We start from the raw sequence: 16,229 nt of genomic DNA on the forward strand, positions 1-16,229 counted from the left end.
ATGGTGGTTTCCGAGCAGTGTCTGTCTTACGAAGTATTAAGTCGCCTTTCACAAATGATCTGTTTTTCACCGTTTTGTTGTATTGGCGAGCTAGTGCGTGCTGTGCCGCACGTTGTCGTAATGTGGCGATGTCTCTTATTTCTTCAATGATATCGAGTTTGGATCTCCGAGCTTCTTCTTGATTGCCGAGCTGGGTTCTGATTGAGCTCTGGGAAATCTCCAGTGGTATCATAGCTTCAGAGCCATATACCAGTTTGAATGGTGTTTCTTTTGTTGATGATTGTGGGGTTGTATTGTACCCCCAAAGGACTTCAGGTATTAGCTCGGCCCAGAGGCCTTTGGCGTCATCTAGCTTCTTCTTCAGTGCATGTAAGATGACCTTATTTGCGGCTTCGGCTAGTCCATTCGTTTGAGGGTGTTCAACTGAGGCGAAATGTTGCCTGATTTTAAGGTTCTGCAAAAAAGACTTAAATTTCTGATCTGCGAACTGGCAACCATTGTCAGTTATGATATGGTGAGGTATTCCAAAATGGTAAATAATATTTTTCCAAACGAAAGAAATCATTTGTTGGGATGTGATTCTTGCCAAAGGTTGGGCTTCCACCCATTTTGAGAAATAATCGATTCCTACTATGAGAAATTTTTCCTGGCCCAGTGCCGTGGGGAACGGACCGAGTATATCCAACCCCCATTGGTTGAAAGGCCAACTTATATCAAAGTGATGCAGTTGCTCGGCGGGAATGTGTATCAGTGGTGCATGTTTCTGGCAATTGTTGCAGGTCCGGATTTTGTGTTGGCTATCTTGATTTAAAGTCGGCCAGAAGAAACCAGCGCGAAGGACTTTTGATGTTAAGCTCTGAGCACCGGTGTGTATTCCGCAGATTCCCTGATGTGCCTCAGATAATGCTATGTCGGCTTCGGGCTTGTTAAGGCATTTTAGCAATGGGCGAGTGTATCCTCGTCTGTACAGAGTTCCGTTGAGTAGTGTGAAGGAAGATGCTTGTCTTCGGAACTTTTTTGTATTTTTGACCTCTGCTGGTATATGACCTGTTTCTAAATATTGTATGAGGTTGTTCCTCCAATCCGTTTCCTATGTAACACTTAACACATTTGTTAGAGTAACACTTGGAGATGTTATGGTGAATTGATGTAGTGTGGATAACTCGGATTGTGTGCTGCCGAGCTTAGATAAAATGTCAGCCATTTGATTTTGTTCTCGTGGTGTGTGTTGTATTTCAAATTTGGAGAATTTTGAGGTTAATTTTTTCACTAATAGTAGATATTTAGATAGAAGAGGATCCTTTACCTAGAAAAGGTCGTTTACCTGCTGTACTATCAGTAAAGAGTCACATTATACCTTTATGGCCGATATTTGGAGATCCAAACATAGTCGGAGTCCAGCGAGTAGTGCTTCATATTCGGATTGGTTGTTGCTGGCTTTGAAAGCTAAGTGTAAGGAATGTTCCAGTATGAAGCCATCTTCGGCCTCCAGACGAATTCCAGCTCCACAGCCCCCATTATTGGAGGAGCCGTCCACATATAAAGTCCATTGCTTTGTATGGTCCTCTTCTGATGGTATTGTAAGCTCGGCAATAAAATTGGCCAAGAATTGGGACTTAATGGGTCCTCTGGATTGATACCTGATGTCAAACTCGGACAACTCAATTGCCCATTTTATAAGTCTGCCTGCAATTTCTGGTTTGTGTAATACCTATCTTAATGGATGATCTGTTCTGACGTAGATTATATGGCTCTGGAAATAAGGTCGGAGTCGTCGCGCCGAGAATATTAGAGCTAAAGCGAGCTTCTCTATCCTTGGATAGTTGAGCTTAGCGTGTTGGAGAGTTTTACTGACAAAATATATCGGATGCTGAACTTTGTTCCTTTCTGTAACAATAGCCGAGCTTATCGCCCAATCAGTAACTGATAAATATAAAAACAAATCCTCCCCTTGGAGGGGTTTTTGCAGAATCGGCAGTTGTGAGAGAGTTGTTTTTAGTTTGGTAAAAGCTCTCTCACAGTCGTCGTTCCATTGAAATTTGGTTTTCTTTTTTATTATTTGAAAAAAGGGAATAGATGTTGAAGCTAGGCATGGAACAAATCTTGACAAGGCGGCAAGTCTTCCTGTAAGGCGTTGTACTTCTTTGACTGTCTTTGGGCTTGACATATCCAGAACTGCTTGGCATTTGTTTGGATTTGCCTCAATTCCCCTGCGTGTTAGTAAAAATCCTAAAAACTTACCCCCTTGCATGGCGAATGCGCATTTCTTGGGGTTGAGGCGCATGTTGTAGCGGCATATCTCGCCGAATATTTCTGCTAAATCATCGATATGGTTTTTTCCGATTTGTGTCTTGGCGACCATGTCATCGACATATACTTCGATGTTTCTGCCGATCTGTTTGGCGAAGACCTTGTCCATAAGACGTTGATAAGTTGCACCTGCATTCTTTAATCCAAATGGCATAACCTTATAATAGTAGTTACCAAAATCAGTAATAAATGCCGTTTTACTTTGATCGGAGGGGTGCATGAGGATTTGATTATACCTCGAGTATGCATCCATAAAACTTAAGGTAGCATAACCTGAGGCGTTATCTACTAAAGAGTCTATGGATGGTAAAGGATAAGAATCCTTTGGGCATGCTTTGTTTAAGTCAGTAAAGTCGACGCACATGCGCCACTTACCGTTTTGCTTTCTTACCATTACCACATTGGCCAGCCAGGTAGTAAATCTGATTTCTTTGATAAATTCTGCGTTGATGAGCTTTTGGGTTTCTTCTAAAGATGCTCTTTTCTTTTCTTCACCGAGTTTTCTTTTCTTCTGTTGTACTGGTCTGGCTGACGAGTTTATAGCTAGTTTGTGGCTGATGATTTATGGGTCGATGCCGGGCATGTCTGAAGGTGTCCATGCAAATAGGTCGGCTTGTTCTTGTAGGAAGGTAGTAATGGCCTTTAGTTCTGGTGTGCTGATTGACGTACCTACATAAGTAAATTTGTTAGGATCATTATTAAAATATACTTTCTGTAAATTGTCGGATGGCTTAGGGCGTTCAAGAAAGTCAGCTCTTGGATCAAGGTCGGCGAGTGCGTGGCCGTTGGTGGTAAGGTCGACATTGTTCACTTGTTGCCTGGAACGATTTTGGAGTTTCATGCTGATGTTGTAGCACTATCGTGCCTCTTTATGATCTCCGTGGATTGTTACAACTTGATCGTCCTGCAGAGGAAACTTAACACACAGATGAACTGTACAGACAATTGCGCCGAACTTGTTTAAAAAAGGTCGGCCGAGAATGAGATTATACAGGCTAAAACAATCAACTACTAAATATTGAATGTCATATGTTTTTGAAAGAGGATGCTCACCTAGTGTGGTTTGTAACCACACTGAACCCAGTATTGGAACTCGCTCTCCTGAGAATCCAACCAGGTCTCCTCCTGTTGGCTGGAGTATGTTGTCGCTGAGCTTCATTTTTTGGAATGTAGAGTAGAACAAAACGTCGGCGCTGCTCCCTGGATCTAGGAGTACTTTCCTTACCAACAAATCCCCCAGTTGAAGAGTGATGACCACGGGATCATCTAAATTTTGTATGCTGGAATCGAAGTCGGCGTGTGTAAAAGTTACTTGTGGTTGTTGATTTGTTGTTTCAGCCTCTTGTTGTGGCCTATTCACCGAGCATATTGCTCGGAATGATCTTTTTCTTGCCGAATTTGAGGATCCTCCACTTGTGTATCCTCCTGAAATACAATTAATTATACCTCTTGGTTTTTCGTATTGGCTTGAAGGTACCTTCTCTTTTCCTCAGTTTTGTTGCTCAAACGAATCGTTGGTTGTGAAAGGTGTGATGTGCTTTTGGATGTGACCCCCAATGTATTTGTCAAGGTGTCCCTGCCTGGCTAGGCGTTCCAGAAGGTCCTTAGCCACCACACAGTCGTCAGTGTTGTGGCCGTATTTCTGGTGGAAAGCACAATATTTAGACTTGTCCATATTCTTTGTATCTTGATAGGTACGGCCTTTCTTGGTGGCTTGATTAGCTTTGGATTTAAGATCTCCTTAATTATGTCTTCTCGCTTAGTGTTGAACTGCGTAAAGGAATCAAATCGAGGGGTTAGTTTAAAATTTTTCTTAGTACTTAGGGCCTTATCTTCATCTCGGTAGTTGGCCTTCTCAGATTTTTGAGCTTGTCTGAGCTCTTCGATATCAATTTGGCTTTTTGCTTTCTCGCGAAACTCTGCAAGAGTCCTCGGCTTGGCTACTGCGATGGTCTCCTGGAACTTTCTAGGTCGAATTCCGCTTTTGATTGCGTGTAGGTGGACCTTGGGGTGGAGGTCAGGTATACTGATGGCGACTTTGGTGAAGCGGGTCATATAGTCCTTCAATCTTTTGTTCAGTCCCTGTTTGATCGTATTCAGATAATCAGAGTCGTGCAGGTAAATCGCGGATCTAGCAAAGTGTTCTTCAACTTGCTTCGCCAGCTGCTGAAATCGCGAGATAGAACCTGCAGGCAAAGCACACAACCAATCAAGTGCAGGACCGTCTAAATAATTTGAAAAACAACGGCATAAAATAGTATCGGATGCACCATTGACGATCATTATTGATCGGAACTTTTTGAGAAATTTCTTCGGGTCTCCGAGCCCATCATAAGGTGTGAGGGTTAGTGGCAGGGTAAATCTCTTTGGCAATTCGAAGTTCATTACTTCTTCTGTGAAGGGTCCTACAAGTTCGTCGGACTCTTCCTTTTCATCTTCGGGTTGAACTTCGTCGGCTCGGATAGTCTTCGAGACATGAGAGGGCTGGGAATGATGCTCATTATCTTCTGGTTGCTGGTGATGAGTGTCGTTATGTTCTATCCGAGCATGGTTCAGTTCGGCGATTTGAGCAGCCATTATTTGATTTTCGTCGGCCATTCATTGATTGGCTTGTTGTAGTTCAGTTACCATCCGCATAAGTTCAGATAGTAAAGGAGGTGGTACGTCAGCCATGGGTGTAAGCGAAGGTAACGGGACCAAAAGAAAAAATCGATTTCCTCGGCCCCAAGGTGGGTGCCAATTGATCTTGCCTGTGAAATAGATCGGCTTCAACTATCTGGTATCAACCGAGCTATATACTCGGAGGCTGAACGTCCCACTCTTGAGTCCGAGCTTTTCTTCGTGTTATGAAGGCACGAGCAATGAAGAGGAGGAGGAGTGTACCTGCGAAGGCACTCCAAAGCTTAAGTCAGTATATTGTCTTGTTCGAACTTATTCGAGAGATACTTTACCTTTCTTTATATAATGGGTTTTCTTCGTCCGTTGCGTCCTTGGTCGTAACGTCGGTTTTGGAACGGCCAATAATGTCATTGATTACTAAGCCGTTTGTGCGTCGGATATGATAGGGATATTGATGTCACCGAGCTGTGGCTCATAAAATCCGAGTTGTAACGGATGATAATGAGTTATAGCTCATATTGATAACGATTATGAGGCCGAGTTATAACTCGTATTAATGACGACCATATCAATAATAAATAAAATATAATAAAAAATTAATTATAAATATTTTTAAAACATATACCAAATTAATAATATTTTGAGAACATTCTCCAATTAAGTCATACATTATTTGATTAGCAATAAATAATACTTTACTAACTCTTGTCGTAACGACAAACTTAAAATTCGCTGGCAACTAATTAAACGTTATTTTACTTATTTCTGATTTATCTACTTAAAAACTTACAAAATCTTTTTAATAAAAGTTTTCACTTTACTATAATTTTTGAGTAATATACTTTTAAGTTATGTTTACTTAATTTATAATTTAAAATTTCAGAAAAAAAAAGAAAATATAATAATCACTAATTAAATACAATCTAATTTATTTTTTAAATACTTTTTATTTTTCTTTTAAATCTTTTAAAAAAATGCATATAGAGTTTTTATTAATTAAATAAATTTTTTATTTTAATTTTTTAATTTTTTTTTATTGTTCATATATATTTTGCTTAATTTGTCCCAAAACTTAAATATTTGATTTTATTGATTATTGCGGCATATTATTGTTAAATAGCAATGTTCTGAAAACCGGACCGGACCGGCCGGTTCAACCCGGTTAATCGGAAACCGGTCCCCTAACCGGTCCGGTCCATCTCTAAAACCGTCCTGCAAAAAATCGGTAAAAAAACCGGTCGAACCGGTGGTTAACCGGTGAACCGGGCGAACCGGCCCGGTTTTTATAGGTGCCGGTTTTTCCTTCTGCTAGTAAAACGACGTCGTTTGTAAAAAAAAAAAAATAAAAGAAAAGAAAGATGAATAACGCGTAACTTGCAGGCTGCCACTCCCAAAATTGAAAATCCAAAGGCAAAATCCCTAAACCCTATTCTCCAAAACATTCGAAGAACATTGCTGAAGACTGAAGAGTGAAGAAACCTCCATTGCCACTCCCAACCATCAGCTCCATTCCCAATCTATTCTCCACTCTCTGAAATTGAAGCAGCTTCTGCACACAACGGATCTTAGGGCGCCGTGAAGAACACCCGACGTTCGGCCACGTTCAGGCACCGTCGCCGACGTTCGCGCACCGTTGCCAACGCTCGCGCACCGTCGCGCACCTGGGTTTCTGGGTTTCTCCGTTTCTGGCTTCTGGGTTTCTCCGTTTCTGGCTTCTTGGTTTCTGGGTTTGTGGCTTCTGTTCGTGCTGTGTTATTTTCTGGCTTTTCTTCGTTCTTCTCTTGAGGTAAGATCTGGGTTTCTAGTATCTGTTCAGTGTATGTATACTGTTTCAATTTTTTTTTGGCTTCTGTTATTCTATTTTTTTATATGATTAATCAAATGTGGAATGAATTTGTTGTATACTTGTATGTTGGATTTGGGAATAAAATTGATGCATGTTGAAATTTAAAATTATGTTCTGGTCTGTTCTTCAATTTTTATTTTTTTTTAATCTTGTCAAGTCTGCTCTGTTTATTCCACATGAATTTGTTGTATACTTGTATGTTGGATTTGGGAATAAAATTGATGCATGTTGAAATTGAAAATTATGTTCTGCTCTGTTCTTCAATTTTTATTTATTTATTTTTAATCTTGTCAAGTCTGTTTATTCCACATGAATTTGTTGTATACTTGTATGTTGGATTTGGGAATAAAATTGATGCATGTTGAAATTGAAAATTATGTTCTGCTCTGTTCTTCAATTTTTATTTTTTTTTAATCTTGTCAAGTCTGCTCTGTTTATTCCACATGAATTTGTTGTATACTTGTATGTTGGATTTGGGAATAAAATTGATGCATGTTGAAATTGAAAATTATGTTCTGCTCTGTTCTTCAATTTTTATTTATTTTTTTTTAATCTTGTCAAGTCTGTTTATTCCACATGAATTTGTTGTATACTTGTATGTTGGATTTGGGAATAAAATTGATGCATGTTGAAATTGAAAATTATGTTCTGCTCTGTTCTTCAATTTTTATTTTTTTTTTAATCTTGTCAAGTCTGCTCTGTTTATTTTTTTTATTTTGCGACTCTGCTCTATTGAATGCATATAAAATTATAAATTGTATGAACTATGAACTATGAATTGATATATTTCTGGATTCTGGATTGCTGGCATTCTGAATTTAGATGGAACAGTCACAAAATGATCAACAACAACAACATAATGCTAGACAAGAATCTCAGACAGCTTCCTCTCGAGGAAAATCTGACCCGGCTTGGGAATATTTCACTGTGAAATATGATAAAAATAATAAGGCACAATATACGTGTATTTTTTGTTTGAACACTTATAATGGAGGGGGGATATATAGGATGAAATATCATCTTGCGAAAATTCCTGGACAAATCAAAGTATGTAGCAAAGTAACTGAAGAAGTTGAACTTCAATTCAAAAGGATTCTGATGGAAAACAAGAAAAATAAGATGGAGAAAAGAAAATTTGAGGAGGAGGCTTATGGTGGGGAAGCACATGCACAAGAGGCTGAATCGCCTAACCCTATACAAGCTGCTGTTCCTACAACAACGGGAGACAAAGGAAAGAGAAGAGCTGTAGTAGCTACACAAATTGGAAGTTACTTTAAAGAAAGAACTACTCCAGGATCTCAACCAACTTTGAGAAGTGTTTTGGCTAGCAAAGAAATTGTGCACAAGGCTAAGTTGGGACTTGCCAAATGGATTGTTGATGCACGTATTTCTTTCAATGCAATTCAATCACCTTACTTTCAACCTGCATTGGATGGTGTTGCTGCAATTGGACCTGGTTTTAAGGGACCTTCATATGATGAAATGAGAGTTCATTTGCTGGCTGATCTTAAGAGAGAGTGTCAGTTGCTGGTTGAAAAGTATAGGAGCTCATGGAAAAGCACGGGTTGTACACTGATGGCAGATGGGTGGACTGATCAAAGGCAACGAACTTTAATTAACTTTCTAGTTTATTGTCCTGCTGGTATGTCGTTTGTTAAGACTGTTGATGCTTCTGATGTGATAAAAACTGCCAATGCATTGTTTAATTTGTTTGCTGATGTTATTGAGTGGGTTGGGCCTAGTAACATTGTGCATGTGGTCACTGATAATGCTGCTAATTATGTATCTGCTAGAAAACTTATTCATGAAAAATACCCAAATATATTTTGGTCTCCCTATGCTGCCCATTGTATCAATCTTATATTGAAAGATATTGCAAGTATTCCTCATATATCTGACCTTGCTTCCCGTGCTTCAAAAGTGACTGTGTTTGTCTACAATCATATGATCTTATTGTCTTGGCTTAGAAAAAGAAAAAGTTGGACAGAAATTGTTCGACCAGGAGTCACACGTTTTGCCACTGTTTTCATTACTTTGAAAAGTATATATGATCACAAGGTAGATTTGCAGACATTGATGGTAGACCAATATTTTACTTCTCATAAGTTATCCAAAAGTGCTAATGGAAAGATGGTTAGCTCAATTGTCTTGGACAGTAAGTTTTGGCAAGACTGTCTTACCACTGTGAAAATTGTTGGTCCTCTAATTAAGTTGTTGAGGCTTGTTGATGCTGATGAAAAACCCTCTTTGGGAATCGTGTATGAAGGCATGCAAAGAGCAAAAAAGGCTATCAAGACCATGTTCAGAAATCGGAAAGCTGCTTATACGCCATACACGAGTATCTTGAAAATGAGGTGGGATAAGCATTTGAAGCGTGATCTCCATGCGGCAGCGTACTTTTTAAATCCGGGCATTTTCTACAGTGAGGGTTTTGTTGAGAAGGCAAATGTTTTGAGATCTTTACTTGATTTGCTTGATGTTGAAACACTTTGTGATGACTCAGTTGCTACAATGCAAGAGATACAGCTGTATCGAGATTGTAAAGAAAGTTTTGGGAGGGAAAGTGCTAAGAGAGCGGCATCAAGACTCGAACCTGGTAAGTTATTTGACTTATTTCATATCCAAGTTCAGTTTAGTTTCAAAGTTTATTATGTTGGGTGATAATTGGTAAACATTAAAAAGTATTTGATTTTTATATCTATATAGGTGAATGGTGGAGGCTACATGATGGGAGTGCTCCTAATTTGCAAAAAATGGCAGTTCGTCTTCTTCATCAAACCTCTTCTTCATCTGGATGTGAGAGGAACTGGAGCCTTTTTGAACAAATCCATTCAAAGAGGAGGAACCGATTAGAGAATCAAAGGTTAAGTGACATTGTTTATGTCACCTATAACCTACGCCTTCAATCTAGGTTGCATCGAAAGAAGAGGAATTATGACCCAATTGACATTCAAAGCATTGACACAGTAGATTTTTGGGTAATGGCAGATGAGGATGATCCTAAATTTACTAATGGAGATGTTGAAGGCATTGAAAGTTTAATATACACTGATAATGCTATGCCTTCGTATCCTAATGGTGAGTGACATAGCAAACTTTGTTTCCTTCCATAAAGATACATGTCATTAACATTGATTTTCTTATTGAGTTTTCTTTCTATTTTATTAGATGGTGGAGACATGGAAGTTGAAGTGGATATGCCTGATGTTGTAATTGAATCCTCAAATACTTCTTTTGGTGATATTTCTGAAGATGCTGGCTTTGGCTTACCTGTTTATGATGGAGACATCGGAACACTTAATGATGATTATGACTTCTGATGAGTAGTGTCTTTGTTTAGTTGAAGTATTGTTTGTTGAACATTGTTTCTTTTGGTTGCAAAACATTGTGTTTGTTACTTTGTCATTTGTCATTTATGTGCGTTTTGAATATTGTCATTTGAAGTTGTTATGGCCTTTTAATGATAAATTATGTATTGTTCATTTTGTGAAATTGTTAAATTTTGAATCTTATTAGTTTAAAATTATTGAATTTAACTTTTTAAAATTATGTATTCAATTTTTTATAATTTCGCTCTATATTTAATTAAACCGGTTCAACCACGGTTGAACCATTGAACCATTAAACCAGTTACTTGACCGGTTCGATGACCGGTCCGGTTCTCACAACCTTGTTAAATAGTTACATTATGTAATTAAAAGTAAAAATAAAAACATAAACATTTTAAGTTCTCTTACGACCTTAATACTAAAAATTATATAATTTATTAGAATAACTAAAATTTTAAAAATATATAATTTAAAAAGACTAAAACTTATTTAATTTAATAGAATATTCTTAGTATTTATTATTAAATAATTGTACATTAATGACATATAATAGGATATGCATAACATAACTTATTATATACTGTTGGAGTACTTATCCTTATTTCTTACATCTAATCATTTATTTTAATTATTAAGGTTAAAAGACAAGTAATCATGAAGAATAATAGGTAAAGTTTAAAATGGATCTAAATTTTATGTTTTCAAATTTTGTCGTTGTATTTCCAGAATAAACTATACATAACAATGACCTTAGCTAACGTAATATCATTGGCTAATTAACTTATTTTATTAACTCAATTTTTTTTTCACTATTAAAAACTGTAAATATATTGATTAAAATTGAAGATAAAAAAAATAATAAAATTGTGAAAGAATAGGAAAATAAAAGAATTGTGAAAGAAAAAGATGAAGAAATTTTATTGATTGTTGATTGAATGAATTGTAAACTATGAAGGTAAAATTAAGTATATATAGAGTATTGGCCTATGAAAGATAAAAATAAATAAAGATAAGATATAGATAAAGATAAAGATAACTATAAGATAAGATAAAGACTAAATTATCATTTAATTGTGTATTCTGTTGGGCTGAATTTGTGGGCCGTGAGACGTCTTTATTGTTGTCATGGGCTAAGGTGGAAGAGTGGTTTAATACGCCCCCGCAAGCTGGAGGATGAAAGATGTCAAGAACACTAAGCTTATTCAGATTAAGATGGAAGGGTTAAGGAGACAAAGGCTTGGTGAAGATGTCAGCTAGTTGCCCAGAAGAGGAAATTGGGAGAAGTTTCATCACTCCAGCTTGAGCTTTTTGTCGAACCAAGTGACAATCAACCTCTAAATGTTTGGTCCGTTCATGAAAAACCGGGTTAGCAGCAATATGAAGAGAACTCTGATTATCACAATATAAAACTGGTGGGCGGATAGGAGAGATGCGTAAAAATTGTAACACATTTAGTATCTATTGAAGTTCACAAGTTGTGTTGGCAAGTGCACGATATTCTGCTTCCGTGGAAGAGCGGGCAACGGTGGTTTGTTTCTTGGTCTTCCAAGAGACTAAAGAACTGCCTAAGAAGAAACAATAACCTGTTAAAGATCGCCGAGTTTCAGGACATCCGGCCCAATCAGAGTCACTGAAGCCGAGAAGCTGAATTTCTGATTCCCTTGGAAAGAAAAGTCCTTTGACGGGACTAGTTTTCAGATATCGTAACACATGCTTGGCAGCTTGAAGATGAGATTCAGTAGGAGATGCCATGAATTGACTTAATTGTTGAGTGGCATACATGATGTCCGGTCGAGTAGTGGTGAGATAGATAAGACGGCCAACCAAACGACGATATACAAAAGGGTCGGATAGCAAGGGACTTTTGTCTTGATATAGTCTTGTGGTACTATCCATTGGAACAGAGGCAGGTTTAGCACCTAATAAACCAGAATCCTCCAAAAGATCAAGACAATATTTTCTCTGAGATAAGCAAATTCCCTTCTCTGATTGAGCAACTTCAATACCCAAAAAATATTTTAATGGGCCCAAGTCTTTAATGCGGAAGTGTTGGTGTAAAATAGACTTAATGGCAGCAAGTTCAGAAATGGAATTACCAGTGAGAACAATGTCGTCAACATAGACTAAAAGGATAGAAATTTGATCACCGATGAATTTGACAAATAAACTATAATCATATGAGGTCTGCTGATATCCATGAGATAGCAAAAGATGAGAAAGTTTGTCATACCACATACGACTAGATTGTCGTAAACCATACAGTGACTTTAATAGCTTACAGCATTGATTCGGTTGAGGAGATATAAATCCGGGTGGCAGAGTCATATAAACATCCTCAGAAAGATGCCCATGTAAGAAAGCATTATTGACATCCAACTGATGTATAGGCCAATGCTTCATAGAGGCCAATGCCAAAACTAATCTGATAGTGGCAGGCTTGACAACAGGGGAGAAAGTTTCCAAAAAATCAACACCTTCAGTTTGAGTGAACCCTTTAGCCACAAGGCATGCTTTATATCAATCAACTGAACCATCAGGCTTGCGTTTGATGCGATAGACCCATTTACAGCCAACCGGCTTAACCCCTGCAGGGCAATCAACAAGACGCCAAGTTTTGTTCAGCTCAGGAGCATCCAACTCATCTTTCATAGCACTACGCCAATTAGAGTGTTGATTGGCGTCCTTAAAAGACTTTGGCTCAACGTCAGAATGTAGAGATAAAAGAAACTTTTTATGTGAAGATGAAAGAGAAGAAAAAGACATGACTGAAGATAAAGGATACTTGCACTTTGAGGGAATTGATTTGTAGAGATGAGAGAGGAATTACACAAGTAATCAGAGAGATATGCTGGAGGTCGGTGAGGCCGGTCGGAATGACGAGGATAGGGTTACTCAGGTGGTGAAGAAGGTGACGGGGGATTAGAAGATGATGGTGGACTGGTGTCTAGTGTTGAAAGTGATTCGGTGGTCATGGGTTCAACTTGGTTAGGAAACGATAGTGAGGAAGAAGGAGAGGTTGTTGGAGAAAATAAAGAACTAGGTGGAGTTGGGTCAATGGGTATAGGTGAGGGTTCAACTGGAAGGCTAACTGAATCTTATTTTTGAGAAGGTGTGTTTGGCAATGTTGGGATGAGTGTCTGGAATTGGACATTTTTTGTGACTAAGGGCAAGATCTTTTCATAAAAAATCACGTTTCTAGAAATCTCAATTCTTTTATCTTCTAAAACATAAACAATATACCCTTTAAAACCAGATTGAAAGCCAATAAATACAGCCTTTTTTGGCTCTTGGATCAAATTTTGATCTATTTGCCATTTGGGTAGAAACAAAACATAAGCATCCAAAAACTTTAATGTCATGATAATTTGGTGGATGATTGAATAAAATCTCAAATGGTGTTTTAAAATTAATTGCGGATGATGAAACTCTATTAAGTAAATAAACAGCATGTCTAACAGCATAAGACCAAAAAGATGATGGTAAATTAGATTGAAACATAAGAGCACGAGCTATATTCAAAATATGTTGATGCTTGCGTTCTACCCTTCCATTTTGTTGAGGAGTTTCAATACAACTACGTTGATGAATAATGCCCTTTGAAGCATAAAAATCAGGTAAAATAAATTCTGGTCCATTATCGGAACGAATAGTTTTGACTTTGGAGTTGAATTGTGTTTCAATTAAAGTAATAAAATTTTTTATTTGATTCTGTACTTCTCCTTTTGATTTTAATAAAGTAACCCATGTAAAGCGGCTAAAATCATCAACAATAGTAAAAAAATATTTATGATTATGAATAGAATCTTGTCGAAACGGACCCCAAATATCAAAGTGTAATAAATCAAAACTTGCATTGGCTTTGTTAAAACTTTGAGAAAATGAAAGTTTCTTTTGTTTAGAAAGATGACAAATGTCACAAGCCTCATCATGATGCATAGAGATAAAAGGAAATTGTTTATGTAAATGATTAAGTCTTTGCCCAGAAAGGTGTCCTAAACAAAAATGCCATATATTGGAAGGTGTAATGGGTGGAGATTGGATGGAATTTATGGAGTGTGTAGTGGATGAATTTTTACCGAAATTGGGTTCAAAGACATATAATCCCTCTCTCATTCTGGCCAAATCAATTGTCCCCAAATTGTTGCTCTGTAGAGTGCAAGAAGAAGATGAAAAAGTGAGTTCACATATGAGTGCTGAAGTAATTTTTGAAACAAAGATAATATTAAAGTTGAAATGAGGTAAATAAAGAACATCATGAAGAACCAAGGATGGTGAAAATTGAACGATGCCTTTATAAGAAACAGTAGTTCGAGAACCATTTGGTAAATGAACAATAATAGGAGAAATTTGTGTGTAAGAAATAAACCAAGACAAATTTGATGCAATGTGATCTGTGGCACCAGAATCAATGATCCAAGTATTCAAGAATGAATCTTGATTTGAAGAATTGTTAACAGTAGAAAAGGTATTGAAAGAACAAAGATAATGAGTAGTTGGACTTGGCAGAAGCTCAAGTTGGTTTGAAGGACGAGCTTCTTCATTGAAAGGAAGTGCCATGAAAGAAGAGTGTTGGGCTGACGAAAGGTCCAAAAGAGACTCCGGATGAAGTTGCTGGTGTGCCCTTTCTCCTTGATCCATGGATGTCAGCAGAGCTCAAGAGGAGCTCTGATACCATAATAAAATTGTGAAAGAATAGGAAAATAAAAGAATTGTGAAAGAAAAAGATGAAGAAATTTTATTGATTGTTGATTGAATGAATTGTAAACTATGAAGGTAAAATTAAGTATATATAGAGTATTGGCCTATGAAAGATAAAAATAAATAAAGATAAGATATAGATAAAGATAAAGATAACTATAAGATAAGATAAAGACTAAATTATCATTTAATTTGTGTATTCTGTTGGGCTGAATTTGTGGGCCGTGAGACGTCTTTATTGTTGTCATGGGCTAAGGTAGAAGAGTGGTTTAATAATCATAGATCTAAGTAACATTATTATGACCAATAAAATTTTTTCATGTTAAAAAAAAAAAGCACTTAAGATTTTTAATTCCTTGTACATGATTATGTGCAAAGTTTATATGGATTGAGTGTCAGGTGCTAATTTAGAGTTGAGATGAAGAACAAGCGGTGATAAAAACTAACTATTTATAATTTAGAGATACATATACCTGAGAGTAACGAACGGTGAGTGAAATACAAAATATTAAAGATTGAGATAAAGTATGTCCTTGATAATAACAACATGTGTTACATACTTACATATTCTGACCATCTGCTATACAAATTGAACATCTATATTATTTTTTTCATAAATTACATTATCCTAAAATATTATTATAAAATTTTAACTTTGAATATATTTTATAAAAAATTGCTATTGATCCTAAATAATACTAATTAATCCTAATGGATCCTAATTATATTCTAACAGGCAAATGCCTAAATCAAATAAATCCACTATGCTTATTTCATAGAAGCTTGTCAATAAATAAAATCTGCATGAGGAATGCTAGGGGGCAGCAACTTTGTGATTTGTAACCATCAAATAGCCAATCAATGATGGTTTTAATGGTATGAGATGAATGAGATTTTATCCAATGGCTCACTTTTGTTTACTGGTTACATGCTGGCCAGAATTTAACAAAGTTGCTGGTTCCTAAACTTTTTCAATCTGCATTTAGACCAGCGCTTTACAGGAAATTAAGATAAATTGAAACTATACTTTCATAAATATTATTATTATAAATGGATAAGTAGATTGAACAATACCCAGTTTACCTTCAATCCTTTCATTGTTTTTTGGTTCATAAGCCAATGCGTATACATCAGCCTCCTTTGATCGCTCAGCAATAAGCCTTCCAACCACTCTACAAGCATTGGAGGGGAGAGAGTTTTGAAGATCCTTAGCGTTTGTGGTAGCGACAGAGATCACTTTGCTTGTTCCTCCGTGCATCACCTTAGCATGAAAAAGAACGGTCTCATGTACATATCTGTCCTCTGCTTCCATGATTTTCTGTTAGGTTTCTTTGCAGCTTCACTTTGAGATCTTCGGGTCCAAGCAGCTCGAATGAAAGAGCACCCCTACAAAACACAGATGTTGATACAAAGAGTTGATTGAGCAT

General features: G+C 37.0%; 2 protein-coding genes across 2 annotated transcripts; one reads left to right on the forward strand and one right to left on the reverse strand.

The window, feature by feature from the left end:
- Positions 1-2,872: 2,872 nt before the first annotated feature.
- Positions 2,873-4,887, reverse strand: LOC148543990 (uncharacterized). Its single transcript, XM_088498810.1, has 3 exons — positions 3,978-4,887; positions 3,364-3,735; positions 2,873-2,979 (listed from the first exon to the last, which is right to left on the reverse strand). Exons 1-3 carry the CDS (start codon positions 4,885-4,887, stop codon positions 2,873-2,875), a joined length of 1,389 nt encoding a protein of 462 aa, XP_088354936.1.
- A 2,710-nt stretch (positions 4,888-7,597) lies between these two features.
- Positions 7,598-10,095, forward strand: LOC148543991 (uncharacterized). Its single transcript, XM_088497952.1, has 3 exons — positions 7,598-9,371; positions 9,482-9,853; positions 9,944-10,095. Exons 1-3 carry the CDS (start codon positions 7,598-7,600, stop codon positions 10,093-10,095), a joined length of 2,298 nt encoding a protein of 765 aa, XP_088354078.1.
- Positions 10,096-16,229: the final 6,134 nt, after the last annotated feature.

Source organism: Arachis ipaensis, chromosome B9 (assembly GCF_059453495.1).
Source record: "Arachis ipaensis isolate K30076 ecotype BB chromosome B9, ASM5945349v1, whole genome shotgun sequence".
NCBI lineage: Eukaryota > Viridiplantae > Streptophyta > Magnoliopsida > Fabales > Fabaceae > Arachis > Arachis ipaensis.